Below are 27,798 nucleotides of genomic sequence, written 5' to 3' on the forward strand. Positions count from 1 at the left end.
CTAATGACACCAACTGAAATTGTTCACTAGAAATGGATTAGAGCTACAGTTGCTTAAAATGCCATTACAACAGGGTGGCTTTATAATGGGTTGTCTCTTAAACTGTTAGTGCCATCTCAAAGCTATTTGAGGGAATGACAGAGTATGAATGACATTATAATGCTTTATTAAACTAATTAATCAATTAGGAAGCAAGAACGTAATCTCACTCCACATCAAGCAGACTGCAGTTTTCTCCAGATTTACCTGAACCTGATATACTGGGCTCAGTCTCTTGCATTTCCTGTCCATAAGCTTCATACTAAAATATTAAATAAATGCTACTTCTATACATATGTATATACACTGGCTACTTACAACATACATAGTAGCTGTGTAGTCTTCATATGCTGAGAGGAATCAGTTTATATGAATAGTAGTTACTTTTGTAGTTTTTTCCATCTGTGATGTCTTGCACAGTTCTGAGATGCTTTCCTGACTCTGTCATGATGTAGTTCATGGTTACTCTACAGCACGTTCCCTCACATTCTCTTGGTGATTCCTTCATTCCCTCACAGCTGTATTACAGCACTGGTCCTTTATTCAGTATTGGCCCCTAATGTAAAGTTTTGGAAACTGTATGCAAAACTGTCATAATCATAGCTAAATATAAAATGCATGAGCTAACTAACTGGATCCAGTTTTGGCAAATATCTACAAAGATAGAGGTTGTAATTACAGACTAGGCTTTGTATATTAAAATATGGCTCTATGATCAACTCTTTGGAAACAGTTCTCATAGATATTTAGAGGCATTGCTCATGGACAATTGTTTCTTCTAGGCATTCTTACATATATTTACAAATACCAAAATGTTTTACCTTAGTTTAGAATCATGAAGCAGACTGCAATTGATTATTAACAATTATACAACAATCCCCCCATTAATATTCAAAAATGTGCACGCTGATTGGTCAGCTTGCACGTTGTAAATCAGAGTTATAGTAATGGAAAAAGGTCTGGTCACAGGGACTTTTTCCATTGCTATAACTCTTTTTTTTACAGCAACGGAAAACGCAAGATCTCCATTGCTTCACACTGTCTCGCTATGTTAAATGAGTTTAACATAGCAAGACAGCTTTAAAAAAGCTGTCTCGCTATGTTAGGGTTTAACATAGCGAGACAGCTTTAAAAAAGCAACGGAGAATCTCCATTGCTTTTTTAAAAGCTGTCTCAATATGTTAAACTCCTTTAACTTAGTGAGACAGTTTGTAAAAAGCAACGGAGATCTTGCTTTCTCCGTTGCTTTTTTCAAAACTGTCTTGTTATGTTAAATGGGTTTAACATAGCGAGACAGCTTTAATAAAGCAATGGAGATATTCTGTTGCTTTTTTAAAGCTGTCTCGCTATGTTAAACCCATTTAATATAGCAAAACAGTTTTTAAAAAGCAACGGAGATCTTGCTTTCTCTTTTGCTTTTGCCCACAGCTCTGATGTACTGCGTAGGCATACGCATGCGCAATATATCAGAACTACCGCAGAATACCAGACAGCTGCGGAAGGGCAGCAAGGAGGCATTATACAATGCCATTATTTAAGAAAAGTAATTATTTTTTTCCTTAAATAATGTCATTGTATAATAATAACACGCCTGGGTGTGGGTAATGCTGGATTACCCACGGTTGGCTTTGTTTGGCCACTTGGGCTTCGCCCTCGTGACCAAACCACACCAACCGTGGATAAATCCAGCATTACCCACACCCAGGAGTGGGTTATTGCTATAATAGCAGCCTATCAGATTGATAAGAATAATATAAAGGTACCAAAATCATATGCTACGTTTTGATAAATAAGCAGCAGGTCACAAAATATAGAAATGTTATACATTTCCGATCTGTGTGCTGTTTATTAAACAGAACAGCAAAAAAAAGTGTGTCATCTTTGCATTTGTCACATATAATACACACAGTGACTGCTTACAACACTTAGTCACCATAGAAACATTTATGATGTCATCACAGTTCCCAAGGGGATGACGTTTCTAGGCACTGAGCTGCAACTCAAGAGCGGTATGTACTTTGCTTAGCACAGAGAATGGATTCTGTTTTTATTTCAAGCCTTGCAAGGTATCAGTCTCATGGAAACTTTTAGCATACTTCAACAACACATAATATTATGATTAAATATTTAATTTGACTACCATACTGCTCTCTGATCACCCTCCCTGTATTCATAGGTCATGTTATTGACCAGGCCCTGTATACCAGTCTGATAATACAGAGCTATGAGAAGTGCCACACGTTCAAAAAACAGAACAATAAAAGGAACGTATATCACATGACATGCCTACTTTTTCATGACTGAAACTGTGAGCAGATTTACCCTAATGCAAAAGTAGACATTTTTTATTCTGGTGACTACTACTTGAAGTAGTATAAGCTATGGCAGTTGGAAGATCCTACTAGCTAATCAGAGATCACTGTCATAAATTTGTATTTTCTAGGCATGTACTTTCAGAACAATTTGTATCTGAAAATGGTTCCGTTTTCAGGTACTATTCTTAGGATTTGGTAAAGCAGTTAAAATTTACTCATGCCACATCAAGCCCAATATATCTGCAAGGAAGCAGGTAGACTGAAAGGATAATTCAGACAGTAAAGAACATTCTAAAGAAAAGAGTCTATTCAAAAAAGGCAGATTGTTACTTCTCAGTAATTGAATAAAGAAACACTCCATTACAGTTTGTGGGTCTATCTGCAACAGTGTATCATACAGGTCAGAAACGCAAGTCAACATGTCATATATCATTTCCATTGTTAACTCATGACAGCAAGTAATTATTCATAAAACATTTGCATGCTAGACAACAGAAATAAAAAAAAAAAAAATTCTACAACAAAACTGCAAATAATCGCTCTTAATGAAAGTGAAAAGTCAGAAACACATCTTAAACCAGTAAAGTCAGTGTTAGCCATAAGATTCCAGTGCAAGCTATAGTACTTGAGCACTTTATTTTTCTATTATCATCTCTACTAGAAGGCAAGGAAAGGAATAGGAAGCTACATCTATTGCTAGAAACAGACATTTATGTAGATTTATTGTGACAAATCTGTGCTCAGAAAGGAACCAGATTAAGTCTACATACACATCATTATAAATATCCAGTCCTGAATAGGCTTAGTAATATCTCAGGTTATCATCATGAGCTACTTTAGGCTTTATACTTAATTACTGCAGCTCGGAGTGAACACAAGCAGTCCAGTAACTGTGATTAAACAGTTATTTACTCCAAATACCCTAGGTATGACCATCTCATTAAGAATCTACTCAGACAGGACTGTACATAATTAAAATTTCAAGAATGTGCACAGCCATCATGGCTGTAGATTCACACACCTCACAGTTAGTTATATTGTAGTCTAGTTTATCATGCCATGTTTTTATTATGCAGCATCTAGTAGGTGCTGACTCATGATTATAAGGATAGTTGCCCTACATAGTCACTGACAGAGGGCAATCCATTGCTGTTGTTATTATATCACTCCAACACATTGGGTGTCCTTTTTCATTTGCATTGACATTCGGTCTCCTTGTTTGATATGTCCCAGGTATGAAAGTTGGAAGCTTTTTATCTGAACTTCCAATGGGTTCTTAAATTTTATCACTTCCAATACTGATAGATTTTATTTTTGGGCAGTCCATTGTATACACCATTTTTTTTCAACAACACCATAGTTCAATTGCATAATTTTCCCTATCATATTTCCTCACTGGCCAACTTTTTATCTATAGAAAATTATTGAGCATTCCATAGAGCTTGGGATGAGCTGAATATTCATACGCTGAGGTATCTCTCTGTGTCTGAAAATCTCATTCTACCAAGAGTGATTTGTCATTACATTTCTTGACTCTATGAAATACCGTTATTGATTATTGATCCAGGTGATCTGAACCTGTCTGCTGTTTTTATTTCTTTTTTTTATTTAGAACAAATGTATTGATTTTTATCATTTGTATATTTCTCTTCTTCGTGATGTTATGCAAAGCCATTTTGTGGGCATATTGTTTAATCCTAATAAGCACATTTCAGATCGTCTTTGCTTTCTTCTAGCAATGTGGGATTACAAGGACAGAGAAGGTTGTTGATAAGTTTTCCTTCAGTTTTCACACCTTGATATTCTTTACATAATTTTGCTTCTCTTACAATTTCTTCTGTATGTAATTAAGTAGGTATATGAAAATATATACCCTTGCTGTGCACCTTTATCAGTTATGAACCTTTCTGTTTCACCTTGCTCTGTTAAGCTATTGCTTCTTGACTGATATGTGCAGCAGAACTTTTATGTGTTCTGGTATACTTATGCATCTCAGTGCGGTTCATGATTTCCATAGTCAAAAGCTTGTTATAATTTATTTATTTATTTATGTGTTTGTTTGTTTATTATTTATTTATTTTATTTATTTAACATTTGTTGAGTGGGAAAGTCTGACTAGGACGGAGCCTATTTTCAGCAGAGGCCCTGGGAGAAAAGCTCCTGATGCATGTCTTTGGAATCAATGAAACATGCATAGATAATCTTCTGATATTCTTTTTTTCTTTTCAAGGATCCATCTCATATCCTCAGTGATGTCTCTTGTTCTTGTTTGATTCCTGAATCTTGCTTTTGCCTTTTCAAGGATCCTTCTAATATCTGTAATCATGTCTCTTCTTTCATACTGTTTACTGAATCCCATTGAATCCTACTTGACACATTTTGTTCCATGTATAGTTGCTATCTCCATTGAATAATCTTTAGAAGTTTGCTAGAATGTGGGATTCCAGCAGTTATTTTCTACAATCAGTCAGACCACCATTCTTCAAGGCTGGTATAAACACAGTCACAAATCTTATCCTAGCAGTTGGCCATAGTGTTATCTTCCAAATTTACTAGTAGAGCTTTGTAAGTATTGTTAACAGCTGCATTCAGGTGCTATCATTTTCAAGTCTGAATGTCATCTATGCCTGGTGTTGGTTCATTGGTAAGGCTTTCAGTACTGTTTCTACTTCATCTTTCATCACTGCTGGTTTCTTATCATATGGTACAGGTTGAAATTATACTTTATCTGTTTGATTTGCACAGCATATTTTACTGGATATTTTGCTGGCATACATTTACGTACATACATACACACAAATATTTCAAGCATGGGCAATAATGTCCATCTGGCCTGTCAGTATACCAAAACAGTTATTCCCATAATGCGTTAAGGCTGTTCTTAAAATATCTAAACTACTGCTTGTTTTAATGTGGTTTGGTAGCCAATGCCATGTATCAGCTACTGTGTCAGAGAATCAATCAGTACATGCCTCATTCCTACAGAGCCTTCTACACAGGTAGTCTGATGATTCTCCACTACTTTTTCCATAGTCAAAAGCATTCCCAGAGATAGTTATCGCTAAATGCCCTATTTACCTGAACAAGGTCTCCTCTTTAATATCTATATGAGATTCTGTACAAGTTCAGATAGTTTAGTCTTTCATAATAATTTAAATGTTCGCATCCACGAATGTCCTACTTATATGTTTATTTATTTATTAATTTATGAGACATTTGTTGACAGGGAAAGTCCAACTAGGACAGAGCCTATTTTCAGCGGAGGCCCGGGGAGAAAAACTCCAGAAGCAATATCTTTTGCAGGAAGAAAAAAAAGAGCACCCAGAGGAAACCCATGCAGACTCCACATAGAAGGCACTCCAGCTAAGAATCGAACCTGAGAACGTCTTGCTATGAGGCAACAACATTGACAACTGTGCCACTGTGCTGCCCAGTGTACTCTTTCCAGTTTACTCATGCTTGTTTAAATATATGGTTTCCATATTGTTATTCTATACTCAAGTTTGGGTCTAATGTAACTAACAATAACTTCATCACTTCTGATTTCCTAAACTTTATATGTCTTTTTACAACCTGTAGTTCTATAACTATAAATAACTAGTTGGTTGATATGATTAGAAAAACTCATAGGTGGCTCGACCGATATACCCATGTCCTTAAATGACTTTACAGTTTTCAACTTTGGCTTGATTTTGCATACTAGTAGCTAGTAATGTACACCTCAGTTGGCACAGGGATTGTTTTCATTGATGTTATTGAATATTTCCATTCTTAACTTCACAAATGTTGCCAATCTGAATTTTGTAAAATGAAATGGGTGAAGTCTATAAGAAGATAATTAAAATGAACAGGTATTTTTTTCTTACAAACGTCTATCAGTTCTCTATCTTCATTTCTCTTACTGAGACCATGTTTCCCAACCACATGGCATTCTTCTTTGTTCCCAGTTGTATGTTACAGTCACTCATGACTGTATCTTGTTTACTTGTTCTATCAGTCACAGCGTTTTACTTGCTGACAGAACTGAACACCTCCTTCCACTTTTGCCTGTCTTGTAGGAACATACATCTGAGTAACAGTCATGTTAATGGGTATAGCTTACAGATGAGTAGATATTAAGAGTTTACTGACTGCACTGTATCTCATTATGGCTCCTGTATGTTTCTCCTTAATCTTAAATGTGCTCCCATTTCTACAGTATCTTTCATTTTTTGTATAGACATAACATGTGCTCATTAGATTCAGCATCTATAATGGCAGTCCATTTCACACCCAGTAGATCAAGTTTTGCATATTCTATTTAATTTTTTAATACAATCAACTTTCCATGGTTCATACTTCATATGATGCATGTCCAACCTATTTCATTCTATTTAATTCTTTACTACAACCAGCTTTCCATGGTTCATACTTCATATGATGCATGTCTAATATGTAAGACAGTGTTTAGCCAACTTTCCACGTATGCTGTGCTGATGAGGCCATAAGAAGGCTAAAATATGCATGTCCACAGCTAGTGGGGGTTGTTTTTATTGGCCTGAATTTGTCCATAACAGACTTAAAAGGAAAAAAGTCATGGACATTCAGAACTGCCATATAGCTGAAACACATGATGTCATTAAGGGGTCATTTGCATATATCCCATGTTACCTCTAATGCAAGAGGTTTTAAGGAATCACACAGTGGAAAGTCTAGCTTGGTTACATTTTTCCTTTAGTTTTTAACATTAATGTTTCTGTCTTTGTTACAAAAATGCGATACATTGCCAGCGAGCGTATCCCAAACTGCTGATGCACAGCTCAGATGGTTTATCTTCACCTGGCACTTCATCTGAGACTTGTCTATTGACAATGGGATGACTCTCAGCATCACAGATATGTGCAACCCTTATGGCATGTCAAGCCACAAGCCTAGCAAAGGATCAAATCATGTATGTAAAAGTGAAAGTATATTTTGCATAAACTATATGCAAATCATGTTCATTGAAAGGGAGATGCCATGTACAGTGAATGCAGTTAATATATCCCTTTGAGAACATTAGCACAAACGGGCATAAGTTGTATGGCTTGGGGTGAAGTGTTTCTTCAGTAAAAACTCTTGAACTGCAAACAACTTCTTTAAGTGCATCCTACCATTTCATGGGCTTGTTGTCATTGTACCAAAGATTTACTAATGGCTCATTCTGGATTACAGTTTGAAGAGTATCAAATTAATATAGCAATAACCAATGACTGGGTGTGTTATTGGTTCATAGGTTCATAGGTTGATACTAGACTATCTGCCCTAGGGCATTTATAAGCCTAGCCAGAGTGTGTTTGGTTTCGCCACCCTTTTAGATTAGTTGACTTTGCCTCTGTATAGTAGGTGACAGAAGACGGCCCTTTTAAGGTTAGTTTACTGTGCCTCTGTCTAGTAGGGACACAGAAGAGATCCCAGGGGTAAACCTACAATCTCCCATCCACTCGTCAAGATTTCTCTTGAAGAGGGTCATTGAGGGGCTCTGCCTAACATGGATTGGGATTTTGTTCCATAGTGAGGGGAGCCTCTGCGATATGAATCTGTCCCTCCAGCATGTCCTATTTATTTCTGTGCTGAGGTTTAAGTCCCTGGAGCATGTGGCTCTAAGAGATTTGGATTTCCTGAGGTGGAGCATGTCCATTAATTCTGGTTTGAACATGACTTTATACGTCAGGCACAGATCGTCTCTGAGTAGGCTGTAAGCAACTGAGTAGAGCTGGAGTTTCTTTAGCCTGACTGCGTAGGGCATCTGTTTGAGTCCATTGTTCCTCTTGGTGAGGTACTTTTGGAGTCTTTCCAGTTGCTGCAGGTGTCGGGTAAGGTACATCCCAAATGGGGCATTGTATTCAATTATGGGACTGATGAGTGATGAGTAGAGGGGCACAATGACCTCTCTTGATCTAGATGTGAACCCTTTCATGATAAGGTGGGCTATATAAAAGGTCTTTCTAACCACTTTGGCAACATGATTGTCAAAGGAGAGATTGCTATCTACTTGGGTCCCCAAATCCCTAATTACTTATTCCGTACTTAATGGATTACCACTGATGTGGTAATTTGTGGGCACTTTGTTTTTCCCAAAGGGGATGACTATGCACTTTTTGGCATTTAGCTTTAGGCCATGGCTCTGGCACCAGTTATCCGTCTCTGTGAGACCTTTTTGGAAGATGTGTGCCAGTCGGCGAGTCGATTATGGCACCCAGTTTGCAGTCATCTGAGAACTTGGTCAGCCATAGTCCTCCCATGTTAGCCTGTACCTTAGAGAAAAATATACCAAATAAGAGAGGTCCCAGGACTGAGCCCTGTGGGATGCCACTTGTAACTGGTTTAGAGTCTGACATGGCACCTGCAATTCTGACCATGTGGGTTCTATTCCTGAGCCAGTTTGCAACCCATCTTGTGACATAGGGGTTGATATTTAAGCTGGTAAGCTTATTTATGATGCACGAGTGGGGTATTGTGTCAAAGGCTTTTGCAAGGTCCAGGTAGGCTGTGTGGACTACCTTCCCTTCATCTATGGCCTTGGTGACTGTTTCAAAGAAGTTGACCAGGTTCAAGAGGCAAGATCTGCCCTTAACAAAGCCGAATTGGGTAGGATCCAGTGTTTGGAGGTTCCCAATGTCTTTGTTTATGAGCTCCATGATGATATGCTCCATAGCTTTGCAGACCAGGCTAGTCAGGCTTATAGGGCGATAGTTTCCGGGGTCCATTGTGGCACCACCTTTGTGGAGTACACGTAACACAATCCCAGCAATAAAACCTCCAAGGTCCTCACCTCCAAATGCAAAAAATATAGTAGAAAAAACAGGAATGAGGAACTCCACGATGGTACAGCAGACAAAACACTTCTTTATTTGTAACCAAAAGAACAGGAAAGATGAGCTTCTTCTTCAGATCTAAATTATGTAAAATGTAGAAGCTCTTATATAGTACTTCCTATCAATTATTCAATAATTAGGATCCTAATCAGCATCCTAGTTAATTGGGCAAAATATACAATTAAACATTCTAAACAGTGCTAAACATTCAACAGTAGCCGAGAAATGTATTTCCTGTTGTTGCAAAATAGCAGCATCACTTTAAACTGTCATAAACTAAGAAAATTTCATCATAGAAAAACACAATAAAACGCTAGTGTCCCACATTTCTCAGATTCATAGTTTGGCTTAAAATAAGTCAAAACATGTGTAGCTCAGATATATGAGACCTATCAACATTAAAAGACATCAAAGAAAACTAGCATCATTATATGGTTAAATAAAATGCAAACATAAAATCAAATGAACTGATAACCACAAATAATGACCATTTGTAGATGGTGACATTATAAAACCCAAGAGTTCTATTCATGAATGTCAACTCGCCCCCATCCGTTCACTTATTATGTTAAACAGTAAAACGGAATGACATTCAAAATATTGTACATTATTTTGACGTTAATAATAGTTGCTATAAAACCTCAATCAAATACAACCATTAAAAGAAGCGTTTGTTTCCGCAAAAGCAGCCCAGTCCAAAGAACCAGAATATATGTGCTCATTTAGTGTTAAAGGCACTATCTAAAATAACTTATTAGACATGACTATACATATAAATAGTAGATATATAGAAATTGATAACCATAATCGCCTTTCACCTTAGTAAGGTGCTTTATGTAAATATGAACTTATTGTATTATTTATTTATTATATATACCTAGCTAAAAAACAAAAGTCCAAAAGCATAATAATAAATAAAAAAGTAATAGAATATTATATACCAAAAATATAACAAATATATAAGTTTATATTTTTCCTATATTTTTTATATATATACTTTTTATAATTTTTATATATATACATTATTTATATTAATATATGTGCATAGCTGTACCAGACTAATTGATCTAAAAAATATGTAATATATAAATCTTTTAAGTTATTATTTATTACTAATTATTCATCAAATTAACCATTACTTGATGTAATATATAGCCATAACTACAAAGCTGATATAAATTTATTTAATAAACTATATTTAAATGGCCCCAATGCTCAGCATCCCATACCTATGAACATTAAATATCCTAGGTATTAAAAACAACATATTTATAAAGTACATAAATATAGATGTCTAGACATAATGTATCTTGTTAGATACCTAGAATGTCAAAATATGTAATATATAAAAAATACACATATGTAAATATATGAAAAATACTAATAACAAAAATCCTCTTAATAATACTTAAAAACAGTAATATAAGTTCATATCCTATTATATAAGCATCATCTTATACTTAGAAATACGTTAAAAATAGTGATAACATTACAACCAAGAATTTAAGATGCCACTATGACAGTGGATTCAGTAAAGGGGGTCCCTGGAAGAAATGACCATTGGTTAAACAAGGTATAAAAGTTCCACTCAGATGTTTTCACTTAAGAGTTACCCAAAGAAGTCAATAGTATATAAAGAGAAACGTTCTGTTATTTCAGACTTCTTTTCTTCAGGACTGATCTAAGACTCACATACTGGTTAAGGCCTGGAGTATGATGCGCTTTAAATTTTAAGATCCATTGTAGCTCTATACTTTCAAGATCATTAAAGATGTCACCTTCCCTACCATTGGGATGTACCAACTGTAGTGTCCTAAAGCTAAAACTATGTTCTATATTATTTAAAATATGTTTGCTTAGGGCACTTTTTGGATCTTTCTTTTTAATATCATGAATATGATTATAAATACGCTCCTTCAAGGACCTCGTGGTCATCCCAATGTAGAATGCATCACAGTTCAGGCAATTAGCTAAATAGATCAAATTAGAGCTAATACATGTTGATCTAAACCTGGGTTCAAACTTAATATCAAGTTCAGGATGTGTGAATCCTATATCTTTTGAAATATATATACACATGTTACATCGATTACATGGAAAAGTTCCTGTTTTTGGCCTGTGAGATGATTCCCCTTCTAGATTCTTCTGTAGCTTAGTAGTAGACATATTCACATTCAGATTTCTCAATACACAATAATCTCTTGAGATTCTTACTGTTGGTGTACAAAAACCTAGGTTTTAATCCTATCATATTCTTTATTTCACTATTAGTAAGTAATATATCCCAGTTTTTACGAATAATATTGGTGATATTACTATTATCACTCGTATATCTGGTCAAAAAAGGTATAAATTCTTTAGACGACTTAGGTAAAGTATAAGTTTTACAATATGTCTTTCTAGATATAAAGGGGGTGGGGGTACTTACTACTGATAATTTAGCCTGTTGTATTAATTGTTCATTGTAATTCCTTTCTATGAACATATCATTTAACTTGTCTATTTGTTCGATTCTATCTTCTTGTTTGTTACACAATTTATTGACTCTTAAATATTGACTTTTAACAATGTTCAAGAATATATGTCTAGGGTGCATACTAGTAAATTCCAATAGGGTGTTTTTCCAACACGATTTCCTGTAGATGGTGTGACCCAATTTCCCATACTCATCCTTGGTGATAGTTACATCTAGAAAATCTATTTTATTCAACGAATGTTCAAATGTAAATCTGAAAAAGATGTTGTACTTTCTAAATCCTCCACCATACTCAGGAACTCTTGTAGAGTTCCATTCCAAAGGATTAGTATGTCGTCTACAAATCTTTTGTATAGAGACACCTTCTTGGAATAAATGTGTTTAAATAAGTGTATGCATTCCCAATAATAGACGATTTGCATAATGGCCACCCCATTGTTGCAAATATAACTTCTTGTCATATCTGAAAACATTGTTATTTAGTACCAGATCTAGGATGGCATTTAATAGAATTTTCTCATCATTACTATAGCAATCATAATTATGTAAAATATATCGAATGGCTTCAGAACCATACCCATTGGGAATAGATGTAAAAAGGTTCTTCATGTCCATAGTAATGAGAATAGTTTCACCAGAGACACCATCTTCAAGATTATCTAAGACTTCTAATAATTGATAAGTGTCTTTCAGAATCGAATCAATCTTATTAATAATAGGTCTAAGTTTCCTCTCAACGAAGACAGACATTGTCTCAGTGACCCACCCTTCCCCTACTACTATAGGTCTTAAAGGTGGTGGGATTATCCCTTTGTGTATCTTCGGTAATCCTTTAATGTAGGGAGTCTTTGGTTGCTCTATCAAAAGATATTGATATAAATCTTGATCTAACTGCCTGCACATCAAGAAGTCATAGAGTTCCTGATGTACAGAAAAGACAATTTTAGTAAGATCACTGGCACAGATCTCTTTATATGTGTCTGTCTCTCTCAGCATAGTAAGCATAGATGTATTATAAGTAACATGATCTAAAATTACCACCCCACCCCCTTTATCTGCAGGTCTGATAGATATTTCTTTGTCCTGCTGTAAAGTATAAAGAGATTCCCATTCAGTGTGAGACAGATTAGCATATAAATTAGTTTTCCTTGTGGTATTGAAATAACTATAGAAATCCATTTCACAGGCTTTAATAAAGCATTCAGTAACAGGTGTTAATGTGGGTGTAAAAATACTTTTCTTTCTAAACCTCTTAATACATTCTTGATTGCAAGCACCATATTGTAATTTGTTATCAAACATACATCTCAAATTAATTTTGGTCAGTAAGAACTTCACTTATATTACTAACCTGGGCGGGAATAAAGGATAAACCCTTATTCAAAAGAGTATAGTCAGTCTCTGTAAGAGTCCGTTTAGACAGATTAAACACTAAGTCTGTTGTTCCCTTCTCCGATTTCTGTTGTTCGATAGCATCTCTTCCCCTGAAAACTTCCCCTGCTCTGAAAATTCTGCGAAATTTTAACGGAAGAGGTAAAACCTTCAATATTGCCATGTTTGACTTATTTTCATCTTTCTGAACCAACGCTTGTTGATTACAAGGAGGAGTGTCTCTAATAATGTTATTTTGCATATCGCCAAGGAAGGGGCTGAAGGTAGTGCAGTTGTAACAGCTGTTTCACTTAAGGTGGAACTTGCATTCATCACTGTTGAAGCATAGCTCTGATTTAAAGAGAGTCCTTGACTAGAGTTCATATCTATAGGAATAGCATGTTCTTTGTTCCGAGTTTCATTATATCTTGGCCAAGAGAATACATTATTGTTGGCAAAGTCATTATGATCCCTGTGCAATTTTCACTTGCTGTAACTTATCACCATATGCGAACACTTGAGTAAACATGCTGTCCAATCTCTGCTGGAAACTTTCCTCCTTAAAGGTAATGGAAATGTCTTTGCTCAGGGATTCAGCTTGTAAAAGGAGATCTTTCTCAACAGGTAAAAAATGCTCAATCAATAACTTTATATAGTTGAACCCCAAGTCAAGATTCAATTGTTGCCATTTCAATAGCTCGGGATGAGTTTCACCATAAGAGGGCATGACTAGCACCCTCATGCCTCTGGGGATCAATTTAAAATGAAGACATGCTTCCAGATGCGTCTCTGCCAAGTTAGTCTATAAAGTTTATATAATGTATTCTCAAGTTCACGAAACATGATGTTAAAATTCTTCATTTTATCAATGTTACCTTTGTCAACATTAGGTGTAGTAGTCATATGTTCCATGTTGATGTTCAAGAGCGGATTCTCTTTAGATTCCAGTAGGCTATTCCATTACTTATTAGGAACATAGTCCAGCTCTATTATGCTTGCATCCGGTTAGCCAGGGATAAATAAAAGACAAGTACACGTAACACAATCCCAGCAATAAAACCTCCAAGGTCCTCACCTCCAAATGCAAAAATATAGTAGAAAAACAGGAATGAGGAACTCCACGATGGTACAGCAGACAAAACACTTCTTTATTTGTAACCAAAAGAACAGGAAAGATGCTTCAGATCTAAATTATGTAAAATGTAGAAGCTTTTATATAGTACTTCCAATCAATTATTCAGTAATTAGGATCCTAATCAGAATCCTAATTAATTGGGTAAAATATACAATTAAACATTCTAAATAGTGCTTAACATTCAACAGAAGCCGAGAAATGTGTTTCCTGTTGTTGCAAAATAGCAGCATCACTTTAAACTCTCATATACTAAGAAAATTTCATCATAGAAAAACATAATAAAACGTTAGTATCCCACATTACTCAGATTCATAGTTTGGCTTAAAATAAGTCAAAAATGTGTGTACCTCAAGTATATGAGACACTTCAACATTAAAAGACATCAGAGAAATCTAACATCATTATATAGTTAAATAAAATACATGCATAAAATCAAATGAACCGATAACCACAAATAATGACCATTTGTAGGTAATGGCATTTATTATGTTAAACAGTAAGAAAGAACCAGAATATATGTGCTCATTTAGTGTTAAAGGCACTATCTAAAATAACTTATTAGACATGACTATACATATAAATAGTAGATATATAGAAATTGATAACCATAATCGCCTTTCACCTTAGTAAGGTGCTTTATGTAAATATGAACTTATTGTATTATTTATTTATTATATATACCTAGCTAAAAAACAAAAGTCCAAAAGCATAATAATAAATAAAAAAGTAATAGAATATTATATACCAAAAATATAACAAATATATAAGTTTATATTTTTCCTATATTATTATATATATACTTTTTATAATTTTTATATATATACATTATTTATATTAATATATGTGCATAGCTGTACCAGACTAATTGATCTAAAAAATATGTAATATATAAATCTTTTAAGTTATCATTTATTACTAATTATTCATCAATTTAGCCATTACTTGATGTAATATATACCCATAACTACAAAGCTGATATAAATTTATTTAATAGACTATATTCAAATGGCCCCAATGCTCAGTATCCCATACCTATGAACATTAAGTATCCTAGATATTAACAACAGCATATTTATAAAGTGCATAAATATAGATGTCTAGACATAATGTATCTTGTTAGATACCTAGAATGTCAAAATATGTAATATATAAAAAATACACATATATAAAATATATAAATACTAATGACAAAAATCCTCTTAATAAAGCTTAAAAACAAATATAAGTTCATATCTTATTATATAAGCATCATCTTATACTTAAAAAGACGTTTAAAGTGGTGATAACCTTACAACCAAGAATTTAAGATATCACTCTAACAGTGGATTTAGTAAAAGATCCCTGAAAGAAATGACCATTGTTTAAACAAGGTATATAAATTCCACTCAGATATTCTCACTTAAGAGTTACCCAAAGAAGTCAATAGTATATAAAGAGAAACGTTCTGTTATTTCAGACTTCTTTTCTTCAGGACTGATCTAAGACTCACATACTGGTTAAGGCCTGGAGTATGATGCGCTTTAAATTTTAAGATCCATTGTAGCTCTATACTTTCAAGATCATTAAAGATGTCACCTTCCCTACCATTGGGATGTACCAACTGTAGTGTCCTAAAGCTAAAACTATGTTCTATATTATTTAAAATATGTTTGCTTAGGGCACTTTTTGGATCTTTCTTTTTAATATCATGAATATGATTATAAATACGCTCCTTCAAGGACCTCGTGGTCATCCCAATGTAGAATGCATCACAGTTCAGGCAATTAGCTAAATAGATCAAATTAGAGCTAATACATGTTGATCTAAACCTGGGTTCAAATTTAATATTAAGTTCAGGATGTGTGAATCCTATATCTTTTGAAATATATATACACATGTTACATCGATTACATGGAAAAGTTCCTGTTTTTGGCCTGTGAGATGATTCCCCTTCTAGATTCTTCTGTAGCTTAGTAGTAGACATATTCGTCTCACATTCAGATTTCTCAATACACAATAATCTCTTGAGATTCTTACTGTTGGTATACAAAAACCTAGGTTTTAATCCTATCATATTCTTTATTTCATTATTAGTAAGTAATATATCCCAGTTTTTACGAATAATATTGGTGATATTACTATTATCACTCGTATATCTGGTCAAAAAAGGTATAAATTCTTTAGGTAAAGTATTAGTTTTATAATATGTCTTTCTAGATATAAAGGGTGGGGTACTTACTACTGATAATTTAGCCTGTTGTATTAATTGTTCATTGTAATTCCTTTCTATGAACATATCATTTAACTTGTCTATTTGTTCGATTCTATCTTCTTGTTTGTTACACAATTTATTGACTCTTAAATATTGACTTTTAACAATGTTCAAGAATATATGTCTAGGGTGCATACTAGTAAATTCCAATAGGGTGTTTTTCCAACACGATTTCCTGTAGATGGTGTGACCCAATTTCCCATACTCATCCTTGGTGATAGTTACATCTAGAAAATCTATTTTATTCAACGAATGTTCAAATGTAAATCTGAAAAAAGATGTTGTACTTTCTAAATCCTCCACCATACTCAGGAACTCTTGTAGAGTTCCATTCCAAAGGATTAGTATGTCGTCTACAAATCTTTTGTATAGAGACACCTTCTTGAAATAAATGTGTTTAAATAAGTGTATGCATTCCCAATAATAGACGACAAGATTTGCATAGCTGTTTGCACAGGGGGTGCCCATGGCCACCCCCCATTGTTGCAAATATAACTTCTTGTCATATCTGAAAACATTGTTATTTAGTACCAGATCTAGGATGGCATTTAATAGAATTTTCTCATCATTACTATAGCAATCATAATTATGTAAAATATATCGAATGGCTTCAGAACCATACCCATTGGGAATAGATGTAAAAAGGTTCTTCATGTCCATAGTAATGAGAATAGTTTCACCAGAGACACCATCTTCAAGATTATCTAAGACTTCTAATAATTGATAAGTGTCTTTCAGAATCGAATCAATCTTATTAATAATAGGTCTAAGTTTCCTCTCAACGAAGACAGACATTGTCTCAGTGACCCACCCTTCCCCTACTACTATAGGTCTTAAAGGTGGTGGGATTATCCCTTTGTGTATCTTCGTAATCCTTTAATGTAGGGAGTCTTTGGTTGCTCTATCAAAAGATATTGATATAAATCTTGATCTAACTGCCTGCACATCAAGAAGTCATAGAGTTCCTGATGTACAGAAAAGACAATTTTAGTAAGATCACTGGCACAGATCTCTTTATATGTGTCTGTCTCTCTCAGCATAGTAAGCATAGATGTATTATAAGTAACATGATCTAAAATTACCACCCCACCCCCTTTATCTGCAGGTCTGATAGATATTTCTTTGTCCTGCTGTAAAGTATAAAGAGATTCCCATTCAGTGTGAGACAGATTAGCATATAAATTAGTTTTCCTTGTGGTATTGAAATAACTATAGAAATCCATTTCACAGGCTTTAATAAAGCATTCAGTAACAGGTGTTAATGTGGGTGTAAAAATACTTTTCTTTCTAAACCTCTTAATACATTCTTGATTGCAAGCACCATATTGTAATTTGTTATCAAACATACATCTCAAATTAATTTTGCGTACAAACAGCCGCAGGTCAGTAAGAACTTCACTTATATTACTAACCTGGGCGGGAATAAAGGATAAACCCTTATTCAAAAGAGTATAGTCAGTCTCTGTAAGAGTCCGTTTAGACAGATTAAACACTAAGTCTGTTGTTCCCTTCTCCGATTTCTGTTGTTCGATAGCATCTCTTCCCCTGAAAACTTCCTCTTGGTGCGGCCTCTGCTTCTCGACCTGCTCTGAAAATTCTGCCGAAATTTTAACGGAAGAGGTAAAAAACCTTCAATATTGCCATGTTTGACTTTCGGTTTGGCGCCTCGCAGATTTTCATCTTTCTGAACCAACGCTTGTTGATTACAAGGAGGAGTGTCTCTAATAATGTTATTTTGCATATGCGTCAAGGAAGGGGACGCTGAAGGTAGTGCAGTTGTAACAGCTGTTTCACTTAAGGTGGAACTTGCATTCATCACTGTTGAAGCATAGCTCTGATTTAAAGAGAGTCCTTGACTAGAGTTCATATCTATAGGAATAGCATGTTCTTTGTTCCGAGTTTCATTATATCTTGGCCAAGAGAATACATTATTGTTGGCAAAGTCATTATGATCCCTGTGCAATTTACGCGTTTTCACTTGCTGTAACTTATCACCATATGCGAACACTTGAGTAAACATGCTGTCCAATCTCTGCTGGAAACTTTCCTCCTTAAAGGTAATGGAAATGTCTTTGCTCAGGGATTCAGCTTGTAAAAGGAGATCTTTCTCAACAGGTAAAAAATGCTCAATCAATAACTTTATATAGTTGAACCCCAAGTCAAGATTCAATTGTTGCCATTTCCGTAATAGCTCGGGATGAGTTTCACCATAAGAGGGCATGACTAGCACCCTCATGCCTCTGGGGATCAATTTAAAATGAAGACATGCTTCCAGATGGCGTCTCTGCCAAGTTAGTCTATAAAGTTTATATAATGTATTCTCAAGTTCACGAAACATGATGTTAAAATTCTTCATTTTATCAATGTTACCTTTGTCAACATTAGGTGTAGTAGTCATATGTTCCATGTTGATGTTCAAGAGCGGATTCTCTTTAGATTCCAGTAGGCTATTCCATTGTCGTTTCGACTTATTAGGAACATAGTCCAGCTCTATTATGCTTGCATCCATCGCGTGTGGTTAGCCAGGGATAAATAAAAAGACAAGTACACGTAACACAATCCCAGCAATAAAACCTCCAAGGTCCTCACCTCCAAATGCAAAAAATATAGTAGAAAAAACAGGAATGAGGAACTCCACGATGGTACAGCAGACAAAACACTTCTTTATTTGTAACCAAAAGAACAGGAAAGATGAGCTTCTTCAGATCTAAATTATGTAAAATGTAGAAGCTTTTATATAGTACTTCCAATCAATTATTCAGTAATTAGGATCCTAATCAGCATCCTAATTAATTGGGTAAAATATACAATTAAACATTCTAAATAGTGCTTAACATTCAACAGAAGCCGAGAAATGTGTTTCCTGTTGTTGCAAAATAGCAGCATCACTTTAAACTCTCATATACTAAGAAAATTTCATCATAGAAAAACATAATAAAACGTTAGTATCCCACATTACTCAGATTCATAGTTTGGCTTAAAATAAGTCAAAAATGTGTGTACCTCAAGTATATGAGACACTTCAACATTAAAAGACATCAGAGAAATCTAACATCATTATATAGTTAAATAAAATACATGCATAAAATCAAATGAACCGATAACCACAAATAATGACAATTTGTAGGTAGTGGCATTGTAAAACCCAAGAGTTCTATTCATGAATGTCAAACCGCCCACATCCGTTCACATATTATGTTAAACAGTAAAACGGAATGACATTCAAAATACTGTGCATTATTTTGGCGTTAATAGCATTTGCTATAAAACCTCAATCAGATACAGCCCTTAAAAGAAGCGTTTGTTTCCGCAAAAGCAGCCCAGTCCAAAGAACCAGAATATATGTGCTCATTTGATGTTAAAGGCACTATCTAAAATAACTTATTAGACATTGCTATACATATAAACCATAGATATATATAAAAAAAATTAATAACCATAAACGCCTTTCATCTTAATAAGGTGCTTTATGTAAATATGAACCTATTGTATTATTTATTTATTGTATATACCCAACTAAAAAACCAAAAACATAATGATAAATAAAAAAGAGCAAAGTAATAAAATATTATATTTCAAAATATAACTAAATATATAAGTTTATATTTTCTATATTATTATATATATATATATATGCTTTTTATAATTTTTATGTATATACATTATTAATATTAATATGTGTGCATAACTGTACCAGACTAATTAATCTAAAAAATCCGTAATATATAAAAATCTTTTAAGTTATCATTTGTTAATAATTATTCATCAATTTAGCCATTACTTGATATAATATATAGCCATAACCACAAAGCTGATATAAATTTATTTATTTAATAGACTATATTCAAATGGCCCCAATGCTCAGTATCCCATACCTATGAACATTAAGTATCCTAGGTATTAAAAACAACATATTTATAAAGTACATAAATATAGATGTCTAGACATAATGTATCTTGTTAGATACCTAGAATGTCAAAATATGTAATATATAAAAAATACACATATGTAAATATATGAAAAATACTAATAACAAAAATCCTCTTAATAATACTTAAAAACAGTAATATAAGTTCATATCCTATTATATAAGCATCATCTTATACTTAGAAAGACGTTAAAAATAGTGATAACATTACAACCAAGAATTTAAGATGCCACTATGACAGTGGATTCAGTAAAGGGGGTCCCTGGAAGAAATGACCATTGGTTAAACAAGGTATAAAAGTTCCACTCAGATGTTTTCACTTAAGAGTTACCCAAAGAAGTCAATAGTATATAAAGAGAAACGTTCTGTTATTTCAGACTTCTTTTCTTCAGGACTGATCTAAGACTCACATACTGGTTAAGGCTTGGAGTATGATGCGCTTTAAATTTTAAGATCCATTGTAGCTCTATACTTTCAAGATCATTAAAGATGTCACCTTCCCTACCATTGGGATGTACCAACTGTAGTGTCCTAAAGCTAAAACTATGTTCTATATTATTTAAAATATGTTTGCTTAGGGCACTTTTTGGATCTTTCTTTTTAATATCATGAATATGATTATAAATACGCTCCTTCAAGGACCTCGTGGTCATCCCAATGTAGAATGCATCACAGTTCAGGCAATTAGCTAAATAGATCAAATTAGAGCTAATACATGTTGATCTAAACCTGGGTTCAAATTTAATATTAAGTTCAGGATGTGTGAATCCTATATCTTTTGAAATATATATACACATGTTACATCGATTACATGGAAAAGTTCCTGTTTTTGGCCTGTGAGATGATTCCCCTTCTAGATTCTTCTGTAGCTTAGTAGTAGACATATTCGTCTCACATTCAGATTTCTCAATACACAATAATCTCTTGAGATTCTTACTGTTGGTATACAAAAACCTAGGTTTTAATCCTATCATATTCTTTATTTCATTATTAGTAAGTAATATATCCCAGTTTTTACGAATAATATTGGTGATATTACTATTATCACTCGTATATCTGGTCAAAAAAGGTATAAATTCTTTAGACGACTTAGGTAAAGTATAAGTTTTACAATATGTCTTTCTAGATATAAAGGGGGTGGGGGTACTTACTACTGATAATTTAGCCTGTTGTATTAATTGTTCATTGTAATTCCTTTCTATGAACATATCATTTAACTTGTCTATTTGTTCGATTCTATCTTCTTGTTTGTTACACAATTTATTGACTCTTAAATATTGACTTTTAACAATGTTCAAGAATATATGTCTAGGGTGCATACTAGTAAATTCCAATAGGGTGTTTTTCCAACACGATTTCCTGTAGATGGTGTGACCCAATTTCCCATACTCATCCTTGGTGATAGTTACATCTAGAAAATCTATTTTATTCAACGAATGTTCAAATGTAAATCTGAAAAAAGATGTTGTACTTTCTAAATCCTCCACCATACTCAGGAACTCTTGTAGAGTTCCATTCCAAAGGATTAGTATGTCGTCTACAAATCTTTTGTATAGAGACACCTTCTTGAAATAAATGTGTTTAAATAAGTGTATGCATTCCCAATAATAGACGACAAGATTTGCATAGCTGTTTGCACAGGGGGTGCCCATGGCCACCCCCCATTGTTGCAAATATAACTTCTTGTCATATCTGAAAACATTGTTATTTAGTACCAGATCTAGGATGGCATTTAATAGAATTTTCTCATCATTACTATAGCAATCATAATTATGTAAAATATATCGAATGGCTTCAGAACCATATCCATTGGGAATAGATGTAGGTTCTTCATGTCCATAGTAATGAGAATAGTTTCACCAGAGACACCATCTTCAAGATTATCTAAGACTTCTAATAATTGATAAGTGTCTTTCAGAATCGAATCAATCTTATTAATAATAGGTCTAAGTTTCCTCTCAACGAAGACAGACATTGTCTCAGTGACCCACCCTTCCCCTACTACTATAGGTCTTAAAGGTGGTGGGATTATCCCTTTGTGTATCTTGGTAATCCTTTAATGTAGGGAGTCTTTGGTTGCTCTATCAAAAGATATTGATATAAATCTTGATCTAACTGCCTGCACATCAAGAAGTCATAGAGTTCCTGATGTACAGAAAAGACAATTTTAGTAAGATCACTGGCACAGATCTCTTTATATGTGTCTGTCTCTCTCAGCATAGTAAGCATAGATGTATTATAAGTAACATGATCTAAAATTACCACCCCACCCCCTTTATCTGCAGGTCTGATAGATATTTCTTTGTCCTGCTGTAAAGTATAAAGAGATTCCCATTCAGTGTGAGACAGATTAGCATATAAATTAGTTTTCCTTGTGGTATTGAAATAACTATAGAAATCCATTTCACAGGCTTTAATAAAGCATTCAGTACCTTTGTGGAGTGGGACTATTATTGCTGTACGCCATTCCTTGGGTACATATCCTGTAGTTAGGCTGAGATTGAACAGTGACTTTATGTGAGGGTTCAGTTCTTCTTGGAGCTCATGTAAGACACAGCCCGGGAGACCGTCCGGTCCCATTGATGCTGTGTTTTTTTGCTTTGGAGAGGGCAGCTGTCACCTGTGCATCTGTGATGTCAGGGAGGCTACACTCTTTTGGGTTAGACATTTGCTCTTTTCGGGGGGGGGGGGGAAGGGGGGGAGAAGTTTGCACTGAACCAGTCTGCCAGGATGTTGGCAATGTCTGTGGGTTCAGTGTATTTTTTGTCATTTTGCACTAACTCAGAGCATATCTGGGAGTTGCCACCCAGGTTTCTGACATAACTAAAGAAGGCCTTGTGATTATCTTTAGTGTCTTGTGCAATTTTTCTTTCAAAGCTGGCCTTAGATGATTTTATGAGGGATCGTAGTTTCTTCCTAGTACTGATCAGAGATGCCTTCCCTTTTTGGGATTTTGCTCTATCATGTAGTAGCTTCCTCCTTCTGTTGTATAGCTTATTTATGGCTGGGGTCCACCAGACAGGTCTCCTGCATTTGGAGGAGTGAGTCTTGGTTTTATTTGGGATAGCATGATCCACGCATTCCTGTAGGTGTCCATAGAATGCGTTTGTAAAGGATTCTGCAGTTTGGGCCGTATTTTCCACTGGCCTGGGGGCTTTGAAGGATTACACTTCGGTTTTGAAAAGTGTGAAGTTTGTTTTTGAGAAGTTCTTCACTGTGGTTTCCTTGGCTGGGGGTGGGGATGGTATATGGATTTCCAGTGAGATTAATTTATGGTCAGATCTTACCAATGAGGGGTATAGCTCTGGTATGGAACATAGAGTCCCCATGTTGGTGATGATCAGGTCCAATATATTTTCCCCTCTTGTGGGAGTGGTGACCAGTTTTTCCATAGCATTTGAGTTTATAAATTCTAGGAACCGTTGGGCGAGGGTGTTTGAGCTTGAAAAGTGCTCCCAGTCTATGTTTGGGTAGTTGAAGTCACCCAATATGATGGTGTTTGGAGAGACCTTCATATTCTCCAGTGTTCTCAGGAAAGCCGAGTGGGATTCCTGAGTTTGGGAGGGTGGTCTGTAGCAGGTTACAAACTGAAAGGCAGTTTTGCCCACTGTTAGTTGCACATGGATGGTCTGCAATGCTTCGTGCAGTGCCACTAACCTGGAGATGTGGGTATCTTTGATGAATATGGATGCTCCCCCTCCTTTTGTGGTTCGGTCCAAGTTTTTGGGATGAAAAGCATGGTATGAGGTATAACCTGGTAGTGCTGGAGTGCTCTCGGGAGCCTTGAACCAGGTTTCTGTTACTGCACAGATATCGATATTCTCCATACTGAGGAGAGCCTCGAGTGTGTGCATCTTGAGGTTTAGACATTTGGCATTGAGCAGCATTACCCTTAGTTTCTTTTTCCTTGTGTTGTCCATGGAGGTGGGTTTGTCTTTTGAGCCTTGCCTAAAAAAGGCACTATGGGGGTGGCAAGAGCCTTAGCCAGTATTCGAAAACCCAGGGGTGACAGGTGCAAGCCATCCCTAGTGAAGCAACGTAGCTTGTTGAGCATGTCATCCCAGGCTGACAGACACTGGATCCCCTTTGAATGACACATATACTTTAGCCAATTGTTAAAATTGATAATTTTGTCTTTATACTGTGGCATCATTCTTGGTGAGGGTAAGATGCTACTCAAGGTCAGGGTCATACCGGCCTGGGCTATATGATCAGAGAGCTCCTCTATGTCTCTTTTCATGTAGTCCAGGGAGGTATGTCTCAGGTCATTCACACCAGCATGGACAATGACGGAATCATATTTGTACTTGCTTTGGAGTAACCTGAGTGCTTGTGTTATGTGGCGGATCCTGGCACCCGACAGGCAACTTACAGTGACCTTCTCCTTGTTCAGCCTGGTGAGTGGGACGTCAGTGTGTCTGACAATAGAGTCACCTATTACAAGTGTATTAGGTGTGTTGTTTAGCCTTAAGGGCTGTGACTGTGTGGCACATTGACTTTGTGAACTATGTGATACGTGGGTATTGTTGTGGGGTAGCAGTTGCTTGGAAGTCTGCTTTAGAGATCTCTGCTGCTTGGGCAGATTTTTATTTAGAGCCTCTGAGTATGTTTTTATATTGAAGATTTACCCACGGTTGGTGTGGTTTAATCACAAGGTCGAAGCCTGAGGAATTAAACAAAGGCAACTGTCAGTAAATCTTCAGTATATCACACCCAGGAGTTGGTTACTGCTATTATGCAATGACATAATTTAAGAGAAAAATGACTTGCTTTTCTTAAATAATGTCTTTGTATAATGGCACAGTGGTGTACTTCCGCATTGTTTCTGTATCCTGCGGCAACTGTGCATGCATATGGAACTTACATTCTCATGCTTACGCAGTATATCAGGGCTTCAGAAAGCAAGCAATGGTGATGGGAAGATCTCTGAAATGGAGGACGGTTTAGCGGTATGAGAAATGGAGATGGGAAGATCTCCATTTTTTTTTAAGTTTTAAATCTGGACAGTTTACAGGTACGAGAAAGGACAGCAATACAAGGCAAATCAGGTATGTTTCTGTTGTTTTGCATAACATAACTTTTCTTTGTATTTTCTCTGTCCTCCATATGTACCTTTCAACCTCTTAACTCAAGAAAACTAGAAAGCCCCATAGCATATATTAACAGAAGAAAGTCCGGGCAACCGGATGTTTTCTATTAGTATATGCTCAGTTTACAATGAGCACACTGGTGGGCTGACCAATCAGCCTGCACGTTTATGCATGTAAATGACCTGTCATTGTATAATATTCATTTATATACAGAGTAGCTGATCTGAATTTTAATGTGTTATTTTCATGCAGTGATTCACTGTGTATTTCCTCAATATATCTTTTGTCATTTTCAGAAGGTGTCACTATTGTAGATCAATGAACTTATTCAGAAAGGAAATAATATTTTGTTCCGGCCTCCTGTTCTAGATTATCAAACAAAATATAGCATGACAGTTTGCTTGAGAAGTAATAACTCTCATGTAATATGACTGACTTCTATACATAATGTAGGATTAGCATCGGTTTATAGTTACTAACTGCTTACATTACAGCTTAAATTATGTTTCTGAAACAATTTGTTTTGTTGATTTTTTTTAGGTGCGGGATGAGAGAAATATGTTGAAAGTTGTCACACGAATCAATCGGATTACTGTAATTCTTAGACTACTGGTGAATCAGTTTTCTGTTCTGGAAACGATGACTCCAATGGACTTTTATGAATTCAGGTATGCTGCCACTGTTGTTCTCATTTATGAAATAAACATTGTCCTACCTTTAATGTACGCAATATTGCACCGATATTGAAATATAGATCTTACCTCCAATAGTTGGGTTCAATTTATTCCCTAATTTATTCCTTTATATTGTTATTATCATTTTGTCTTTACAACCAATGTACAGTCCAGGTTAAAGATTAGTCCTGATATATAGTATGTTTTGTACATACACATATATTGGTTTTAGTTATATATAAATTTAAAAGGCTTTAGGCAATGAATTAAAACATGCATTATGAATTTAAGCTAATAATCTTAATAGACTTTTCAACATAAAAATAAAAATGTTTAAGAACTTTTTAGATGTTTTTATAACATATATTTTTATAATATTTTTTTTTCATTAAGGTTTATATGTCCAAATAGTATTTTAATGTGTTTAATGATGTTATAATGTGCCCTAGTAACATGTATTTGTTGACATTTTAGCTATGCAAGGAAGTGATGTAACATCCTCCAGCTGATTTTAATTAGGCTGCCACTATTATAAATTTTGTTTGGCGCCTTTTTCTGTGTTTGTTTGCCTCTGATGAAGCTACATTGTTTAAGTAGTGAAAACGCTGTTTTTAAAGTGGAATATTAAATTGCGTTAAGGCTTTGGTTATCCGGACTGCTTTGCACTCTGTTTCTTCTGTTTTCTAAAGTTTGTCTACATTTTTTCAATTTAATGTACGTAGATAGATGGATGTGTATATATGGATCTAATAGTACAGCAAGTTACAGAAAGGTGTGGTGCTAACAACTATGATGAGTGCTTGTATTGCAGACTTGTGACAGACTTCCTCAGATTCTATGACAGACAGACGTTATTGCTGTCTGAACTACCTGCATCATTCTGTAGGACAACTACAGCAGGATCTGAATTAGGTCTGTATAAAGAGCTTGAGTGGTTCTGTTGTTCGCTGCAGTTCTTTTAAAAACTACTTGGAGACTGTTTTCTGTAAAATTTTATAAATAAGGGTTACCTTTTCTGGGTGGATATTAACAACTTCACTTTTCTGCTGTTGTAAATGAACACATCCAAAAGGAGTATCCTGCAATCCTTAGCATGTTACAGAAATGTTTACTCCAGTAAGAGCTTTGTGAAACATCCAGTGCAGTACAGGAGCAATGCATCTCTTAGTAATACATGTACTGCATGGAATAAACAAAGAAAATCTTAGCAGGTCTTCACTGACTAATGCAGGTGAAAAGCTAAATAGGATTACAGTGCTCTAGTATGACTGAAAATAATATAGGACTATGAGATGTAATTGCACCTAAATGCTCTCTAACCCTAATAGGATCACAATGGTATACAAGTTAATAGGCACATCTCTTCAGCGTGCCACCATGTCATGCACATCACTTTTCTTTAGAGTTAGTAGTTAACAGTTATTGATATCCTAACATCAATATGGCTGTAGTCACAGTTATATTACATACTTCAAGAAATAATGATAATTATTTTGACAGATAATATCTGAGATTCAGTAAAACATTTCATCAGGAAGCCATCTATTTTTAACATTGGTGGCACTCTCTGTGAGAATGCTAGTCCTCTTAGAGGTCCTGTCCCAGACATTTTTGTTGAAGTTATGCTCAATGAATCTTGAGTTTTCAAAAAATATGCAAAAACTGATAGATTGTATAGACCGA

The 27,798-nt window shown here is 35.0% G+C and overlaps 1 protein-coding gene across 1 annotated transcript in view; it reads left to right on the plus strand.

Moving 5' to 3' along the window:
* The window catches only part of TDO2 (tryptophan 2,3-dioxygenase), a 500,634-nt gene that overhangs the window by 366,318 nt on the left and 106,518 nt on the right, over positions 1 to 27,798 (plus strand). The window contains exon 5 of the mRNA XM_044062443.1: positions 25,982 to 26,109. Coding sequence (XP_043918378.1) covers positions 25,982 to 26,109 — 128 coding nt within the window. The remainder of the gene's footprint in view (positions 1 to 25,981; positions 26,110 to 27,798) is intronic.

Source organism: Protopterus annectens, chromosome 2.part1, assembly GCF_019279795.1.
Source record: "Protopterus annectens isolate FY-2018-M chromosome 2.part1, PAN1.0, whole genome shotgun sequence".
NCBI lineage: Eukaryota > Metazoa > Chordata > Ceratodontiformes > Protopteridae > Protopterus > Protopterus annectens.